The sequence below is a fragment of the Salvelinus fontinalis genome, chromosome 35 (genome assembly GCF_029448725.1).
Source record: "Salvelinus fontinalis isolate EN_2023a chromosome 35, ASM2944872v1, whole genome shotgun sequence".
NCBI classification, from domain to species: domain Eukaryota; kingdom Metazoa; phylum Chordata; class Actinopteri; order Salmoniformes; family Salmonidae; genus Salvelinus; species Salvelinus fontinalis.
This window is the reverse complement of record NC_074699.1, coordinates 13,268,001-13,283,141: the sequence shown is the minus strand read 5'-3', so window position 1 is coordinate 13,283,141 and position 15,141 is coordinate 13,268,001. Positions and strand designations below refer to the sequence as shown.

General features: G+C 44.2%; 1 protein-coding gene across 1 annotated transcript in view; it reads left to right on the top strand.

Moving 5' to 3' along the window:
• LOC129834339 (T-cell immunomodulatory protein-like) overlaps window positions 1–14,731 on the top strand; it is a 118,831-nt gene extending 104,100 nt beyond the window's left edge. Inside the window, exons 15-18 of the mRNA XM_055899239.1 lie at window positions 5,021–5,145; window positions 7,501–7,583; window positions 9,638–9,755; window positions 13,329–14,731. Of these exons, the coding sequence (XP_055755214.1) occupies window positions 5,021–5,145; window positions 7,501–7,583; window positions 9,638–9,755; window positions 13,329–13,388 (386 nt within the window). The 3' untranslated portion in view covers window positions 13,389–14,731. The remainder of the gene's footprint in view (window positions 1–5,020; window positions 5,146–7,500; window positions 7,584–9,637; window positions 9,756–13,328) is intronic.
• Window positions 14,732–15,141: the final 410 nt, after the last annotated feature.

Sequence of the window (15,141 nt, the reverse complement as noted above, 5' to 3'; positions counted from 1 at the left end):
GTCAGGGGGAATGGGCCAAAATTCACCCAACTTATTGTGGGAAGCTTGTGGAAGGCTACCCGAAACGTTTGACCCAAATTAAACAATTTAAAGGCAATGCTACCAAATACTAATTGAGTGTATGCCAACTTCTGACCCACTGGGAATGTGATGAAAGAAATAAAAGCTGAAAGAAATCATTCTCTCTTCTACTATTCTGACATTTCACATTAAAATAAAGTGGTGATCCTAACAGACCTAAGACAGGGAATAAGGTGTATGTAAACTTCCGACTTCAACTGTATGTTTGAACTTGTGAGATTCCTCCCTTGATCCCTGACTTACCAGAGCAACATTGGAAGTGAGTGGTTGGGGAGGAGACTGGAGAGTAGCTTTTCCTTCCCGTTTGTTGTGAAGTAAGGAAGCTAAGTTCCTCACCGCTTCCTCTCCACTAGATAACTGAACTCTGTGGGGCAGGAGAGAAAGCACTGCAACTTTTATGTTCTGAGGCTTTTAATGCTGGGTGGGGGGGTGTCTCTTTGGCTAACTGTGTGTGTGTTGTGTGTATTGTACTCGCACATGTTTCTGAATTAACTTGGAGCTGAGGAGTCCTGACTTGTTGGGTGTGATGATGTCATCTGCTCTGTTTGCCACACAGACAAAACTCGGAGGCTCTAGAATGTGTGTATGTGTGTGTGTGTGTGTGTGTGTGTGTGTGTGGTACTTTTCAACATGCTTGACACTCCTCAGACCCAGATTGGAGAGAGCCTGGGAATGAGTGAATGTGATAAGCTGTGGAAGCGTAAGGTTCCTTGAGTAAACCTGCTCTTCGGGAGCTGTTTGGCTGGCTGGCTGCTCTGAATCCATTTTGTGGTCTGAGAGGGGGATTGGAGCCTGTCAGTCATGTGCTGCAGGCTGGAGCGCCTCGCCAAGGTCTGTCTGTGTGCTCCACGGCCGCGCTGCAGGGAGATAAGACTCCCACTCCAGGCTGTAGAACGCAGCAGCTAGCCAGAACCCCCACCCCACCTCCAGCCAGCACAACCAGTGCCCCCCCCAGTGCATGGCCTCTCTCCAGCCTACCTCCCCACCTGCAGAGTGGCAGTCCCTAAGCCAGCTTCCTCTCTCTCTGAGTGACACATCCTCCAGCCAGCGTCCCCAGCAGCACTGTGACACCCCCCCCCCCCCACCACCACTGTCTCCATTCGTAACATGACACATCTTTTAGTTAACAACAGCCTGTCGCTAGGATAGCTGGTTAACCCCAAAAGGTCTGTCGTCTACCGTCCTCTCCTCCAGACCTTACACATACTTCCTAAGAGATTGTGGCTACTTAAGCCGGGCGTGCACCAGATGATTTTGTCCCTCATTTTTAGGGTTAGGGTACATTTTTGAGATGGGAGACAAAATCCCAATGTCATTGCCTACTCCGGGCCGTCACCGATGCTTGTTTAATGTGAGCGGGTCAGAGACGCAATCAGAAGCCTACTGTTCCTGTCTTTGACCCAATACTGTCGAACGTTTGATTTGTATTTGCACAAAATCTGCAACGCTCTTGTTGTGTGAGAACTTTTGAGAACGGTGGTCAGTAATAGGTCAATGAGAGCTCGCCAGAGAAGAAGCCCGTGAGATGATGACGTTGTTTGGCATCACCCAGGATGTGTAGACTCTCCAGCAGAGGCCATGCCTACTACTAGTATGCGTTTGTACTTGCCTTTATTAACCAAAGCCAAAGTGTCAAATCGTTACAGCTCTGAAGTTCACGAGCGATGTTATTCAAGTCAAAATGTGTCGGCTCGATATTTCAACTCAGTATGGCAAGCGTGGATCTCTGACTGAAAACCTTTTATACGGCTGCTTTGAGTTAACTATCTAATGACATCAAGGGAAGAACCTTGTGACGTGTCACCCCGTCTGTGTCACGTGGTTTAGTGTGCTCACCCACTACGTCAGTAAGACGGGGGGAAAACACAGGAAAGAAGGTCGTTTTAAAGTGAGCATTTTGAAAGTCGAGAAAAGGGAGAGGGGGAGAGAGGTGCGTGTGTGTTTCTTAGTTTCAAACAGTTATTACCTTGACTAAACAGATATGACCTTCCTGAGCTCGCTCTGCCATTCAGTTAGAGGGAGAAGCTGCCGTGTGTGTGTTTTGAGACAACAGTTCAGATGGGGACAAGTCAGTGCTCACACGCTTTCTGCTGACGTGTGTGTGTGTGTGTGTCTGAACCTTTTGTCCTGTGCCTGACAGTATAGATAAAGATCCTTGGGTCCGGTCCTGGTAGCCCAGTTAGAACACGCTCCCCAAATGTCTTGTTTATAATCTCTTTATGCATTGGCCACGTTTAGAATCATATCACTTCATCCAAAGAGTAATTCTGGTGAAGCAATATACACCTTAATCAGATTACTCTGTCAGTTTATGTGTGGTCTCCTAGTGTGAGTCTTCTCATTAGTGGACAAAGCGGAAACTGCAACTCCTTCCTCAGCTCTCGAAAGCTAGAAAGTAGAACCAAGACAGTTACCCAGAATTCAAACAACATCTTAATGTACATGGATCAAGTCATTAGCTTTCCTTAGTCCTTTTTCCAGCACGGTAACACCTCTAAACTGTGATTATAATTTTTTTTACCGAACAGAGGAGGGTGTTTTTCTTTTTAATAGTATCATTAACCCGGGTCAGAACATAATGAAACTGCACCTCATTCCCCACCACACATACATAACACAGAGTCTTTGGTGAGTGTCCAGAGAGGACTAAATTGATTGCACACATGACATATACGCTGAGTGTTCAAAACATTATGAACACCTTCCTAATATTGAGTTGCACCTTTTCCCCTCAGAACAGACTCAGTTAATCGGGGCATGGACCTTACAAGGTTTCAAAAGTGTTCCACAGGGATGCTGGCCCACGTTGACTCCAATGCTTCACACAGTTGTCAAATTGGCTGGATGTCCTTTGGGTGGTGGATCATTCTTGATACACACGGGAAACTGTTGAGCGTGGGAAACCCAGCAGCGTTGCAGTTCTTGACACACTCAAATCGTTGCACCTGGCACCTACTACCATACCCCGTTCAAAGGCACTTACTTAATATTTTGTCTTGCACATTCACCCTCTGAGTGGCACACATGCACAATCCATGTCTCAATTGTCTCAAGGCTTTAAAATCCTTCTCTAACCTGTCTTGTCCCCTTCATCTACACCAGTGGTCACCAACTGGTCGATCTCCAAAGCATTCCTTGTCAATCCCCAAACATTTCTGTAAAAAACCCAACAATAAAGCCTTGCGTTCCTTTCTTTTTTCTTTTTTTGTTGCGTTGTTGGCGCCATTTGATTCAGCAGCCCTAACGGCGGGAAGGCAAAATGTTCCCATTTTGAACCATTTCATGTGTCTGCCTACCCGTCAAGCCCAGATAGCAAATCAAGTGCCCCTATGGGCCTACTGCTGGCCAATCAGACAGCTCAGTTTCCTCGAGCCATAGACTGTAAAAAGAAGCCTTGAACGTACAGCAAGGTTGATAGAGACTCCGTGAATACAGAGAAGAGCTTCTGTTTTTATGAGTAAGTTCATGTTTAAGTTGTTATTCAGCGCTGTCAACACTTTATTCAACACTTTTTTTTTTATATGCCATAAAAATCATGTTCTCCCTACTTCCACTCACGCTACAACCAGCACTGTTAGCTGTAATGAACGACTATAGCATTGTGTCAGAGTTAATACCCTGTATTGTATCATAAAGCTGATGGGAGGGATCAGTGTGGTGTCCATATTAGCAGTTAGCCTACTGGTTTAACTAGCACTGTGACGTGGACTTCCGAATCAGTGTCACTACAATGCACAAGTCACTTTATTAACAGAAATGTAGACAGTACCATATTTCTACCTGTTAATGATTGAAGCAATTACATTTGGCTTTTACAGCAACTGCTCTGAAGCTGCACGATGTAACCTGCTCCATCATTGCAATCAATTACGGAAAGCAGGAACAGGGCTCAAATCTCTCTCTCTCTCTCTCTCGCTCTCCCTCTTTCTCTCCCTCTCTCTCTCTCTCTCTCTCTCTCTCTCTCTCTCTCTCTCTCTCTCCTCTCTCTCGCGCTTTCTCTCTCGCTCTCCCTCGCTCTCGCTCTCTCTCTCCCTCTTTCTCTCCCTCTCTCTCTCTCTCGCTCTCCCTCGCTCTCTCTCTCGCTCTCCCTCTCTCTCTCCTCTCTCTCTCTCTCTCGCGCTTTCTCTCTCGCTCTCCCTCGCTCTCTCTCTCTCTCTCGCGCTTTCTCTCTCGCTCTCCCTCGCTCTCTCTCTCTCGCTCTCCCTCTTTCTCTCCCTCGCGCGCTTTCTCTCTCACTCTCCCTCGCTCTCTCTCTCTCGCTTTCTCTCTTGCTCTCCCTCTCTCTTCCTCTCTCTCTCTCTCTCTCCCTCTCTCGCTCTCCCTCTCTCTCGCTCTCTCTCTCTCTCGCTCTCTCTCTCTCTCGCTCTCTCTCTCGCTCTCTCTCTCTCTCTCTCACACTTTTATTTCAGAGGAGCTGGTCTAATGGTCCTCATTTCAAACTGTTACAATGGAGATTGGTGGAAGGTAGTATATAGATTCTCTCAATATGGAGTTACACTTGTGCTTTACTGATAGACAGGCATTCAACCCCAGGCTTTTAGGCTCGATACTGAGGCTGTGTGTGTACATAATAGCTAGGCAGAACACAGTGTTTTTTTTAATGTGGACTGTATATATTACTATAATCAGTCATTGAAGCGTTTGCTTGCTGCACATTGTAAATGTAAAAACAGGCTTCCATCTGAGTGTGGGTCCGGACCAGCCATGCAGTCCATCCACATTTATCCTGATTTGTTGCTGTGGTGCTCTCTTTGTTTACTGTAAAGCGGGTGATTTACGTCAGCTGCGCTTGGCAGGGCCTGTGGTGGAGGAGGGGGGTGGTAGATGCCTCTGGGCTGGGCGACGGTAGGAATAGGACGGTCTAATTTGTGTCGTTTTATGAGGCTTGTTTATGGGTCTGAATGGCTCTAATGGCTCCTTTGTTTTCCCCTCCATGCAGCGGGCCAGCTGAGCCAGTCGGCCCACCTCTCCCTGCAGCTGCCTTACACCGTCCTGGGTCTGGGGCGCAGCGCCAACTTCCTGGACCACCTGTACGTGGGTATCCCCCGGCCCCTCGGGGACAAGGTACAGTATGGTGCGCTGCAGCACTGGGGGAGCGGAGAGGAGGGAGATGCCAGACAAAACACAGGACAGGACAGGATGCAGTAGGAGCTACAGCAGGTCTAATTAATGCACCATGAAAATAGTTTTTCTAGTCACTGCACCCATATAGAGAACACACCCAGAGCCACTGATACTGACACTAACTGTACTGCAGGCTGATGTAAATGCTGTACATGTTTCTTCCTGTTGCAATATGATAAGTAGATGATATATTGTGCAGTAAATAATTCGGTATCTTCTTCGTTCCCCCACTTTTGTGCTACCTCAAACATTGGCATGTGGTTTGGGTTCGTGTGGAGCGACAGCCTTCTGTCTCTCGTATCGCGTGCCGTTTGAAATGCCGTTTGTTGGTTCCTCGATAGATTCCCCTGCGCGGCTTATTTGAATTTGAGACGCTGGCTCCCGTTCCTCGCCTGTCAAAGAAAAGAACAGAGGTCTTCATCATAGCGGATTTGCATTGCAAATTTCTGCCCATACCTCACTACCTTGGGAGCGAGGCTCGTACAGAGTAAGGCATCTGAGGTACAGCAGCGTGCTCTGTTGTCGCTCGCACCCTTTGAGTTATGCAAGAAAATGTTTCCACAAAGGTTCACATTTCCCCACACAGCAGTTAATAAAATATAATGCTTTGTATTATGCTAACCAATTTTTACCTTCAGAGGGTGTATGAATATGGTGTGTTCAGTGCTACATACTGAGTGTACAAAACATTAAGAACACCTGCTCTTTCCATAACATAGACTGACCAGGTGAAATCTATGATCCCTTATTGATGTCACTTGTTAAATCCACTTCAATCAGTGTAGATGAAGGGGAAGAGACAGGTTAAAGAAGGATTTTCAAGCCTTGAGAAAATTGGAACATGGATTGTGTGCCATTCAGAGGGTGAATGGGCAAGACAAAAAAATGTAAGTGCTTTTGAACGGGGTATGGTAGTAGGTGCCAGGTGCACCGGTTTGTGTCAAGAACTGCAATGCTGCTGGGTTTTTCATGCTCAACAGTTTCCCATGTGTATCAAGAATTGTCCAACACCCAAAAGACATCCAACAAACTTGACACAACTGTGGGGAGCATTGGAGTCATGGGCCAGCATCCCTGTGGAACGGGGGGGGGGGATCCTTTGCTCCGCTCACAAGGTTTACATCACTAATCCAGATTCCCGCTCAGCTCTCGCCTCCCAAAAACCCCACTTCACTCCCAACTTCAGACCCAGCGCTCTGCTTTGAAACGCTCTCTGAAAACCCAGAAACGCTTTCCTCCTCTAAAACGCAGGCGTCTTCTCGGAGCCAAACCGCCGGAAGCGCAGCCTGTCACTGTCTCTCACCGCCGTTCTGCATAAACCACACTGCATTGAAGAGCAACATGTCAGGGTTAGCTTAGGAGGTTAAGAACTGCAACTTGTAATGAACTAGCACACTGTTCACAGTGCACGGACTCAAGGTGACTCATTCAGTTCATCATTATTCTCCTTAACCTATTTCACCTCAAATGCAAACAATCACTAGCAATTAGCAAATCAAAATCCCTGAATGTGCAGCTCTGATTCGCTTTGAGTCTTTGCCTTACGTAGTATATGCATCTCTGAGCGATGTAGGTGTGTCATTCACTTTAATTTACATTTCTCAGTGTCAGGAAGGAGTCATATGCATGGCTTCCTAACCCACACAACCCTCAGCATTGTAACGATACTCCAGCTAATGGGACTGTAGGAAGTAGGCTGACACCAGGGGGATACTTCAGCAGACCTCATTTATGTAATTTATTAGCCTGTCTGTGTCTTAAATGCATGGCTTTAAATAGCTTGGGTATAGGTAGCTGAAACCCCTGGGCTCTCATTAGGGTGGCTCTGGGTAAACGAGGATGCAAAGTACAGCGGCACACACTTCGTGTGCGTCTGCGTGCGTGCGTGAGCGAGCAAGTGTATTTTCCTTATCCCTTAATGTTGCCAAATGATAGATGTGTTGTCAGAAATTAGTCTCTCTTCCCTAGAGGACTCTGTGAAAGATGAATTTAACGTTTGCTAGTGATTGCCATCCAGAAGCAACTTGAAGAGGTGAAAATTACCTTTTGTAATTAATACAGAAACTGGCTTTGAAAAGCTTTTGAGCTTGATCTTCATAGAATGAAGTTTCTTAAACTCTGAACCGGAGAGCAAATTGTAGTGCAGTATAGGAAATGACTCGGGCCCTATATTGAATCTGCACTGAGAAGTGTGGGATATATTGCCTGCTTTGAACTAGACTTTTTCCATTATTGCCCCTTCATTCTGCCTCCCCGAGGCACTAATAACATAGTTTCTCTGTTTCTGCCTTGCAGGATGTGAGGAAGCAGGAGTGGACAGCCATCATCCCCAACTCGCAGCTCATAGTCATTCCATACCCACACAACGAGCCCCGCAGGTACACACACACACACACACACACTCATACATCTGTACTTGGGAAGCCCACAAACATGCTCAAGCCATGTTTCCATTGGTTTTCTGTGTCATTCACATGTAGTTCTACCCCCAGGAGTGCCAGCAGATGGCAGAACCTCCCCCCCTCCCCTCCGTATGGCCAGCTAACACATTCTCTCACCAACACATGGAACACACACACTCTGACAAACGCTTGCACTTGCATGTACAGTAGCTTCGGAAAGTATTCAGACCCCTTGACTTATTCTAAAATGGAAAACAGGTTTTTAGACATTTTTGCTAATGTTTTTACATAGGTATTCAGACCCGTTGCTATGAGACTTGAAATTGAGCTCGGGTGCATTCTGTTTCCATTGATCATCCTTGAGATGTTTCTACAACTTGACTGGAGTCCACCTGTGGCAAATTCAATTGATTGGACATGATTTGGAAAGGGCCTTGGTCAGGGAGGTGACCAAGAACCCGATGGTCACTCTGATAGAGCTCCAGAGTTCCTCTGTGGAGATGGGAGAACCTTCCAGAAGGACAACCATCTATGCAGCACTCCACCAATCAGGCCTTTATGGTAGAGTGGCCAGACGGAAAGCATTCCTCAGTAAAAGGCACATGACAGCCCGCTTGGAGTTTGCCAAAAGGCACCTAAAGACTCTCAGACCATGAGAAACAAGATGCTCTGGTGTGATGAAACCAAGATTCAACTCTTTGGCCTGAATGCCAAGCGTCACGTCTGGAGAAAACCTGGCACCATGTTTTTCAGCGGCAGGGACTGGGAGACTAGTCAGGATCGAGGGAAAGATGAACGGAACAAAGTACAGAGAGATCCTTGATGAAAACCTGCTCCAGAGCGCTCAGGATCTCAGACTGGGGTGAAGGTTCACCTTCCAACAGGACAACGACCCGAAGCACACAGCCACAACAACGCAGGAGTGGCTTCGGGACAAGTCGGGAATGTCCTTGGGTGGCCCAGCACGAGCCCGGACTTGAACCCGATCAAACATCTCTGGAGAGACCTGAAAAAAGATGTGCAGCAATGCTCCCCATCTAACCTGGCCGAGCTTGAGAGGATCTGCAGAGAAGAGTGGGACAAACTCCCCAAATACAGATGTGCCAAGCTTGTAGTGTCATACCCAAGAAGACACGAGGCAGTAATTGCTGCCAAAGGTACTTCAACAAAGTACTGTGTAAAGGGTCTGAATACTTATGTAAATGTTATATTTCAGTTTTTTATTTTTCAAACATTTGAAAAAAAAACAGTTTTTGCTTTGTCATTATGGGGTATTGTGTGTAGATTGATGAGGGAAAAAATATATTTATTCCATTTTAGACTAAGGCTGTAAGGTAACAAAATGTACTGTACTGTTCCTACATTACAGTGAATGCTCAGTGTATAGCTATGTAAAGAAGGTGTTTTCAGTCTCACAATGTTTATTGGGCACAGGTTAACGCAACATATTGTGTCTAATTTTGTGTCCTGTATTGGTAGTTTTTGTTTTCACCACTAATATTTAATGTGTTTATTAGTTCTGATAGAATGTCTTCATGAATTTCTCTCACAAGGTTTTTTGATTAATATTTCAGCAGGTGTATTGTTCTTCAGCCTTTTATTGTAGTATAATATTGTATCTCCACAATCTGGGCCTGTTCTTGTTTTTAGTCAAACCGTTCAAATTATCTCTCCGTTCTTTTCAATAGTCACAAAATATGTGCATCGAAGGACCGTAAAATGCGCTTGTCATTGTTTGTTTTTGATCTTATTGAAATGGTTCATCTCTGACAGGGATGTAGCATTTCTCGATTCGTTTTGACCTAACATGTCATAATTTCAGGGTATTTTCATATTTTGTGATTACAGAAACTTTATTGTCAAATAACACCTCTGATAAAGCAAAATATGCAAAATGTCCTTAATTATAGCACGTTGACTCTTACGTTCTGATAGGGTTGGAAAATATGAGACGTACCTTTTGTGTATGAGTTTCATGTCATGTAGTAGTTGATACGCTCTTTCTCTCTCCTACCCTTTCCCTCTTTTAGTTGGAGTGCGAAATTATATCTGACCCCCAGTAACATAGTCCTACTGACCGCCATCGCTCTGATCGGAGTGTGTGTTTTCATCCTGGTCATCATTGGCATCCTCCACTGGCAGGAGAAGGTAAGAACGGAATGACACAAATACATCGCTTACACCGTTTATCGTCGTCATTATCATCATTTACTGTTTTAATCAATAATAATGAGCGCCATCAACCTCCTCTCTTCCCCTTCATTATTAGCTGTACTGTCTTGTCATTTTTCCTCATCTTCCTTGCATTCCTCCTCACTATCCTCTCCTCCTCCCCCTCCTCTTAATAGTCTGAGCCAAAGCCGGTTATGTTCTGGTCAGAGCAGTGTGTGTCCTCTCTCATCCTCCCCACCATTGCCAGTCCATAGTATCTGGTGGGGGTCTTCTCTTCTACTGGCCTTAGGGGGTTGCTGGGGAGCTCTGGTGCTGGTCCAGAGAGCAGGAGACCCGCTGTGGGAACAGGGCTCACTCGGAGAGGAACAGATGGGTCAGAACCAGCAGATGGGCCCTGTCCTCTAGCCTCCCACAGAGATCCAGCACGGCTGTTAGAGGGCCATAACCAGTGAGGACGCTCGGGTGTAATTGCTTTTGTTCTGCCCCTTCAGCATATCAAATCTTTTGTTCGTAATCCCTGTAAATATGCCCTCCAGGGAGTGTGTGTGTGTTGGTTGTCTTGCTACATTCCTGTGGGTGTTTGTGAATTTTACATTGAGTTTTAAGGTAATCGTGTACTGTTTGAATTTCGCAAACTTGTGCGCATTTGCATGTGTTTGCATGCAACTGTTGCCGACATGCATGTGTGGTGTGTGTCCAGCCTGCCGTGCACACACTCTGAGCGATTCATCCCCATCCCAGTGCAGCCGTGGCTGGTCTGTTTCTCCACCGAGTGAGGCCGAGCAACGTTGGCGTCTTCTCAAAGCCATCTGCTGTGGGTGCTTTATAATGCACGCAGGAAGCCATAATTGCTCTCCGCTCAGGGAACTGTTCCGGGAACACTAGCTTCATTGGAGTTGACTCTGCATTAAAATAACATGTTTGGCTCCATATCTGAGGAACTGAGCCCAGCAATTTTATTTTAGCAGAAAAGAGAGCGAGGCAGAGGCATGGCTCCTTGTCCGTCGTTGATTAGAGGTTGATTGACTGATAATGTTCGTGATGGCCAAGGTAATGGGAGGTCAGGTAATAGCTAGCTGTTCATTTGTTGAGATGATTACTGGGCCAATGTACTGTACTTCAGTTCCGAGCCCCCTTCATTTTCAGAGATACAGGTAACTGCCAAAATAAAGGAAACACCAACATAACGTGACTTAGTAAGGGGTTGGGCCACCACGAGCCAGAACAGCTTCAATGCACCTTGGCCGAGATTCTGGAACTGTATTGGAGGGATGCGACACCATTCTTCCACGAGAAATTCCATGATTTGGTGTTTTGTTGATGGTGGTGGAAAACCACGATGATCTCCCAGAAGTGTTCGATTTGAGATCAAATGACTGAGACGGCCGTGGCATATGGTTTATATTTTCTTCATGCTCATCAAACCATTCATTGACCACTTTGTGCCCTGTGGATGGGGGCATTGTCATCCTATGGGGGGCATAGCCATGATTATTTTCATGATTTATACATGTTTTATACATTGCTTAATTAACTCAGGTGCCACACCTGTGTGGAAGCACCTGCTTTTAATATACTTTGCATCCCTTATTTAATCAAGTGTTTCCATTATTTTGGCAGTTACCTTTATATCCGCTTCATGTTATTACTGTTGCAGCTGATGAGTCACGTCTTTTGAATCCGCAGCCTGTTTTTTGTGTCAGTATGACGTCTCAGTTCTTGTGAGGCTGTGTGTTTTTGTTCCTGTCGTATTGGGATAGCCGACATCTCCGCTGTTGTGGGTCTTTTTGAGCGTGGGTACTGCCTTTGTTTGCTTTTAATGGGGGGAGGGTTGTGACCCATTGTCATCTTTTAGTCTAGTCGGGTGTGTCATATGCATTGTAAGTGTGCTTGCCTTGAAGTCATATCTGAGCCTGGCTGCTGCTGAGCGTTTCTATTCTACCTGACTCACTCTGCCCAACACAACACACCATCATTGAAGGGGCTCTCTTAGATAAGAGAGTCTAACCTTTCACGCAGGGGAAAATAGCATTTGGAGAGAGAAAAATCTCCATAAAACCTTTCCATTTGCATTGCGGTATGGAGTTGACCAGGTCACGGTGCGATGGGTGATTTTACTTTTCATATTTACGCTGACCCCTGCTATTTTTTCCACAAATCTCAATGGTCAAATAGACGTCAGAGGCTGGTTTGAGACACAGTACCTCCTGCAACAGCCGAGACTGGCTCAGGAAGTGTTGTTAGAACACTGTTAAAGATAAGAAAGCTAGTTGAAATTTGAATAAAACTGCCTTCTCTGTTTTAGCCTAGCTGTAAATCTGAGTGGCATTTTGGATTCTCTTTACTTGTCAGATAACTTTGGTTTCATGCCTGAGGAATCGATCATTGTTTGTTTGAGCCATTTGTATTTTGTGTGGGTTTAAACAGAATGCAGGGTTTTTCGGAACAGTGAAGGCTGCATTATGCCTCCACGTTGCACAATGCATACATTGTGACAAAGGTCTTATTTTATGCTAGTTCAAGGCCCCATAGCCTTAGCACAGAGTATGGATAGGTTACTGCATACAGTAGACCTTTCAAATAGGTCAAGTTATCGTGTTACTGAACTTCAAATTCAATCAGTAGGTTTCAGACCCTTCAATAAATGACACTGATGAAATCGCACACGGAATAACGACACAATTATATCCCCCGAACACTCAATTATTTCATGTTCATACACCACAATGAAATAGCAATACTGACAGGATTACAAGCCAGCTCACTGAATGAGACCTAAGGAGCGTATAACAGTATGTTCATGTTCTGTGTACACGCCATAAGAACAAGTGTAAGTAACACTCAGTCCTAAAGACAGTCGGCTCCCTTAAGTCCTGAGCAACACAGATACGGCCGACAGACTCTCTGCTTAGATGTCGGTGTCCTCCATCAGGACTGTCTGTCGTATGGCGAGTAGTTCCAGAACAAATCTGTCAGCTTCATCGCCGCTGCATTTTTGAAGCTTCTCCTTTTTTTTCATCATACGTGCCTTTTATGTGCTGCCTGTTGTCAAGGGAAAGCTAAAAAAAATAAACGTGAATGATCCTCATGCATCCGCAGAGGGTACGTAATCGTACATTGAAGTGAGATCCCATTAACACTTGTAATAATGATTGCCTGTCTCAGATTGTAGCCATATGACCACTCAGTAGGTCTGCCAGTTTCATTACAATTCTATAATGGTGTCAGCCCCACATTTCTCTATCTCTCTATCTATCACTCTCTCTCTATATATATATATATATATATATATATATATATATATATATATATATATATATATATATATATATATATATATATATATATATATCTCTCTCTCTCTCTCTCTATATATCTCTATCTCTCTATCTCTCTATCTCTCTATCTATCTATATATATATATATATATATATATATATATATATATATATATATATATATATATATTTCTCTCACTGACTGTTAGACTCTGCTTGTCTGTGTTGGTCTGACTCATGACCCCTGACCATTGCCCTGTGTGGGTTTCAGAAAGCGGACGACCGGGAGAAGAGACAGGAAGCACACCGGTTCCATTTTGATGCCATGTGAAGGAGCACAGGAAGAGATGGACCATGGGGAAAAAAGTCATGCCAGCTTTCTGTTTTATTGAAGTTTGCTGGTCGATGGAATTGTTTATTTATTTGATCCCCTCCGCCTCTTGACGATGAGCCATTTAAAGTGTTTATATATCCATTAGACATTATCAAATGTAAAAGAGACAGACAGGTTACTTCTGGCATACTTGCACAGTTTTGGTTGGAATTTAAATGTTCTTTTTTTAATTCACATTTCCTTATACATTTCAAGGGCCAAAATGATGGATGCACCCAAATCTAAACAGGACTACTGAGTGAAATTACACTGAGTTATATCCCAGTTTCCTTTTTTTATTCAATGGTTTGGCTCAGCTCATTATGTATGCTTGTCAAATGGGCACTAACAGTTTGCGTCATGAATTTTGCAATAATGTTTAAATGTTCAATCCAAGTCATCCTGATCTGCAAAACACATTAGCGATGTGTTTGTTTTGGGGGAAGCATTGCTATTGTAATGCTACTTGAATATTTATGTCCGTCTATTGTCTTCCTGTATGTCAATCTGCAAAGGTTATTGTTTCCCGTTTTACTACTACAGTGAGATCTTACACATAGAGTCCACTGACCCAAACAGGGTACTTACACTGGATGCATCCATTGTGCTCTACTGTATATAATGCACATAGTACATGGTCCATAATGAGGGGTTAGTGTATGTGTCAAGTTCATTATGTATTTTTCCTCTCCTTTTTTTCCAAATTCCCCTCCAAATACCGGACACAATGTCTTCTCCTTGTTTGACCGCTCCCACTCTCCACTGCCGTCACTCACGGTGGTATTGGAATGGCCTGTACTACTGACCCCTCTGGTTTGGTCATGTCCTTAGCTTTTTAGTCTTTCTCACTCTTAATAATCGTGTTTGTCTCGCATGATAAACATGGTGTGTTTTTGGAGTGTCAAACACTTGTGTTCATTAAAAATCGAAATGAAACTGTGGCGGTCAATTGAAGAATGGTCCACATAACACTTAAACTACTTCTACTTACAAGGGGAAATAGGTGTGTTCTTTAACCAACAGAAAGTGCACTCATACATAGTATCACCAATGTCAAAGCTTCTTCTATTAATCCTTCTATTTAATTTGGAATTAACGTGGGGCACGTGTCATCTCATGTCTGGTTTGAACTTTTTTTTATTTTTTATAATGATTGATAGTGATCAGTCTAATTGATTGTATTTATGTGTTTGTGTGTGGATTGTGCGTGTAATCGGAAATGTTCAACTGAAGTGTGATCATTTCTGTTGAGAATGTTTCTGGGATGATGGGGTGAAAATTAAAGTGTTTATCGTGCTTAATTCGTGGTGGTTCTCACTTGTTTTGAATTAATTTAAATGTATTTCCGTCTCACTTTTGCCGATCGTTTCATAGACTGGCACGTCCATCCGAAAAATGGAATTATCCTAGTGAGCTGATGACCAAAGAAACGATTGAAAGTGACAACTTGGCATAGCCTACAGTTTTGAGTTCTTTTTAGCTCATGTAGCATAATGTATTGCAATCTGGCACTTGTGGTAAAATGGTAGCCATCATTTTAATAGCAGTTGATGTTTTACTGTCTGTTGATGTTTTTTCACGATTGTCTCTTGGCAACAACTTACTGAGTAAATATTATCCTAATTGTATGCTGTCAACTTTTCCGTTTTTTTTTTGCGCAAAGCACATAACCCCATTGCTCCATTCATTTTGTATTACTGTATATCATAAA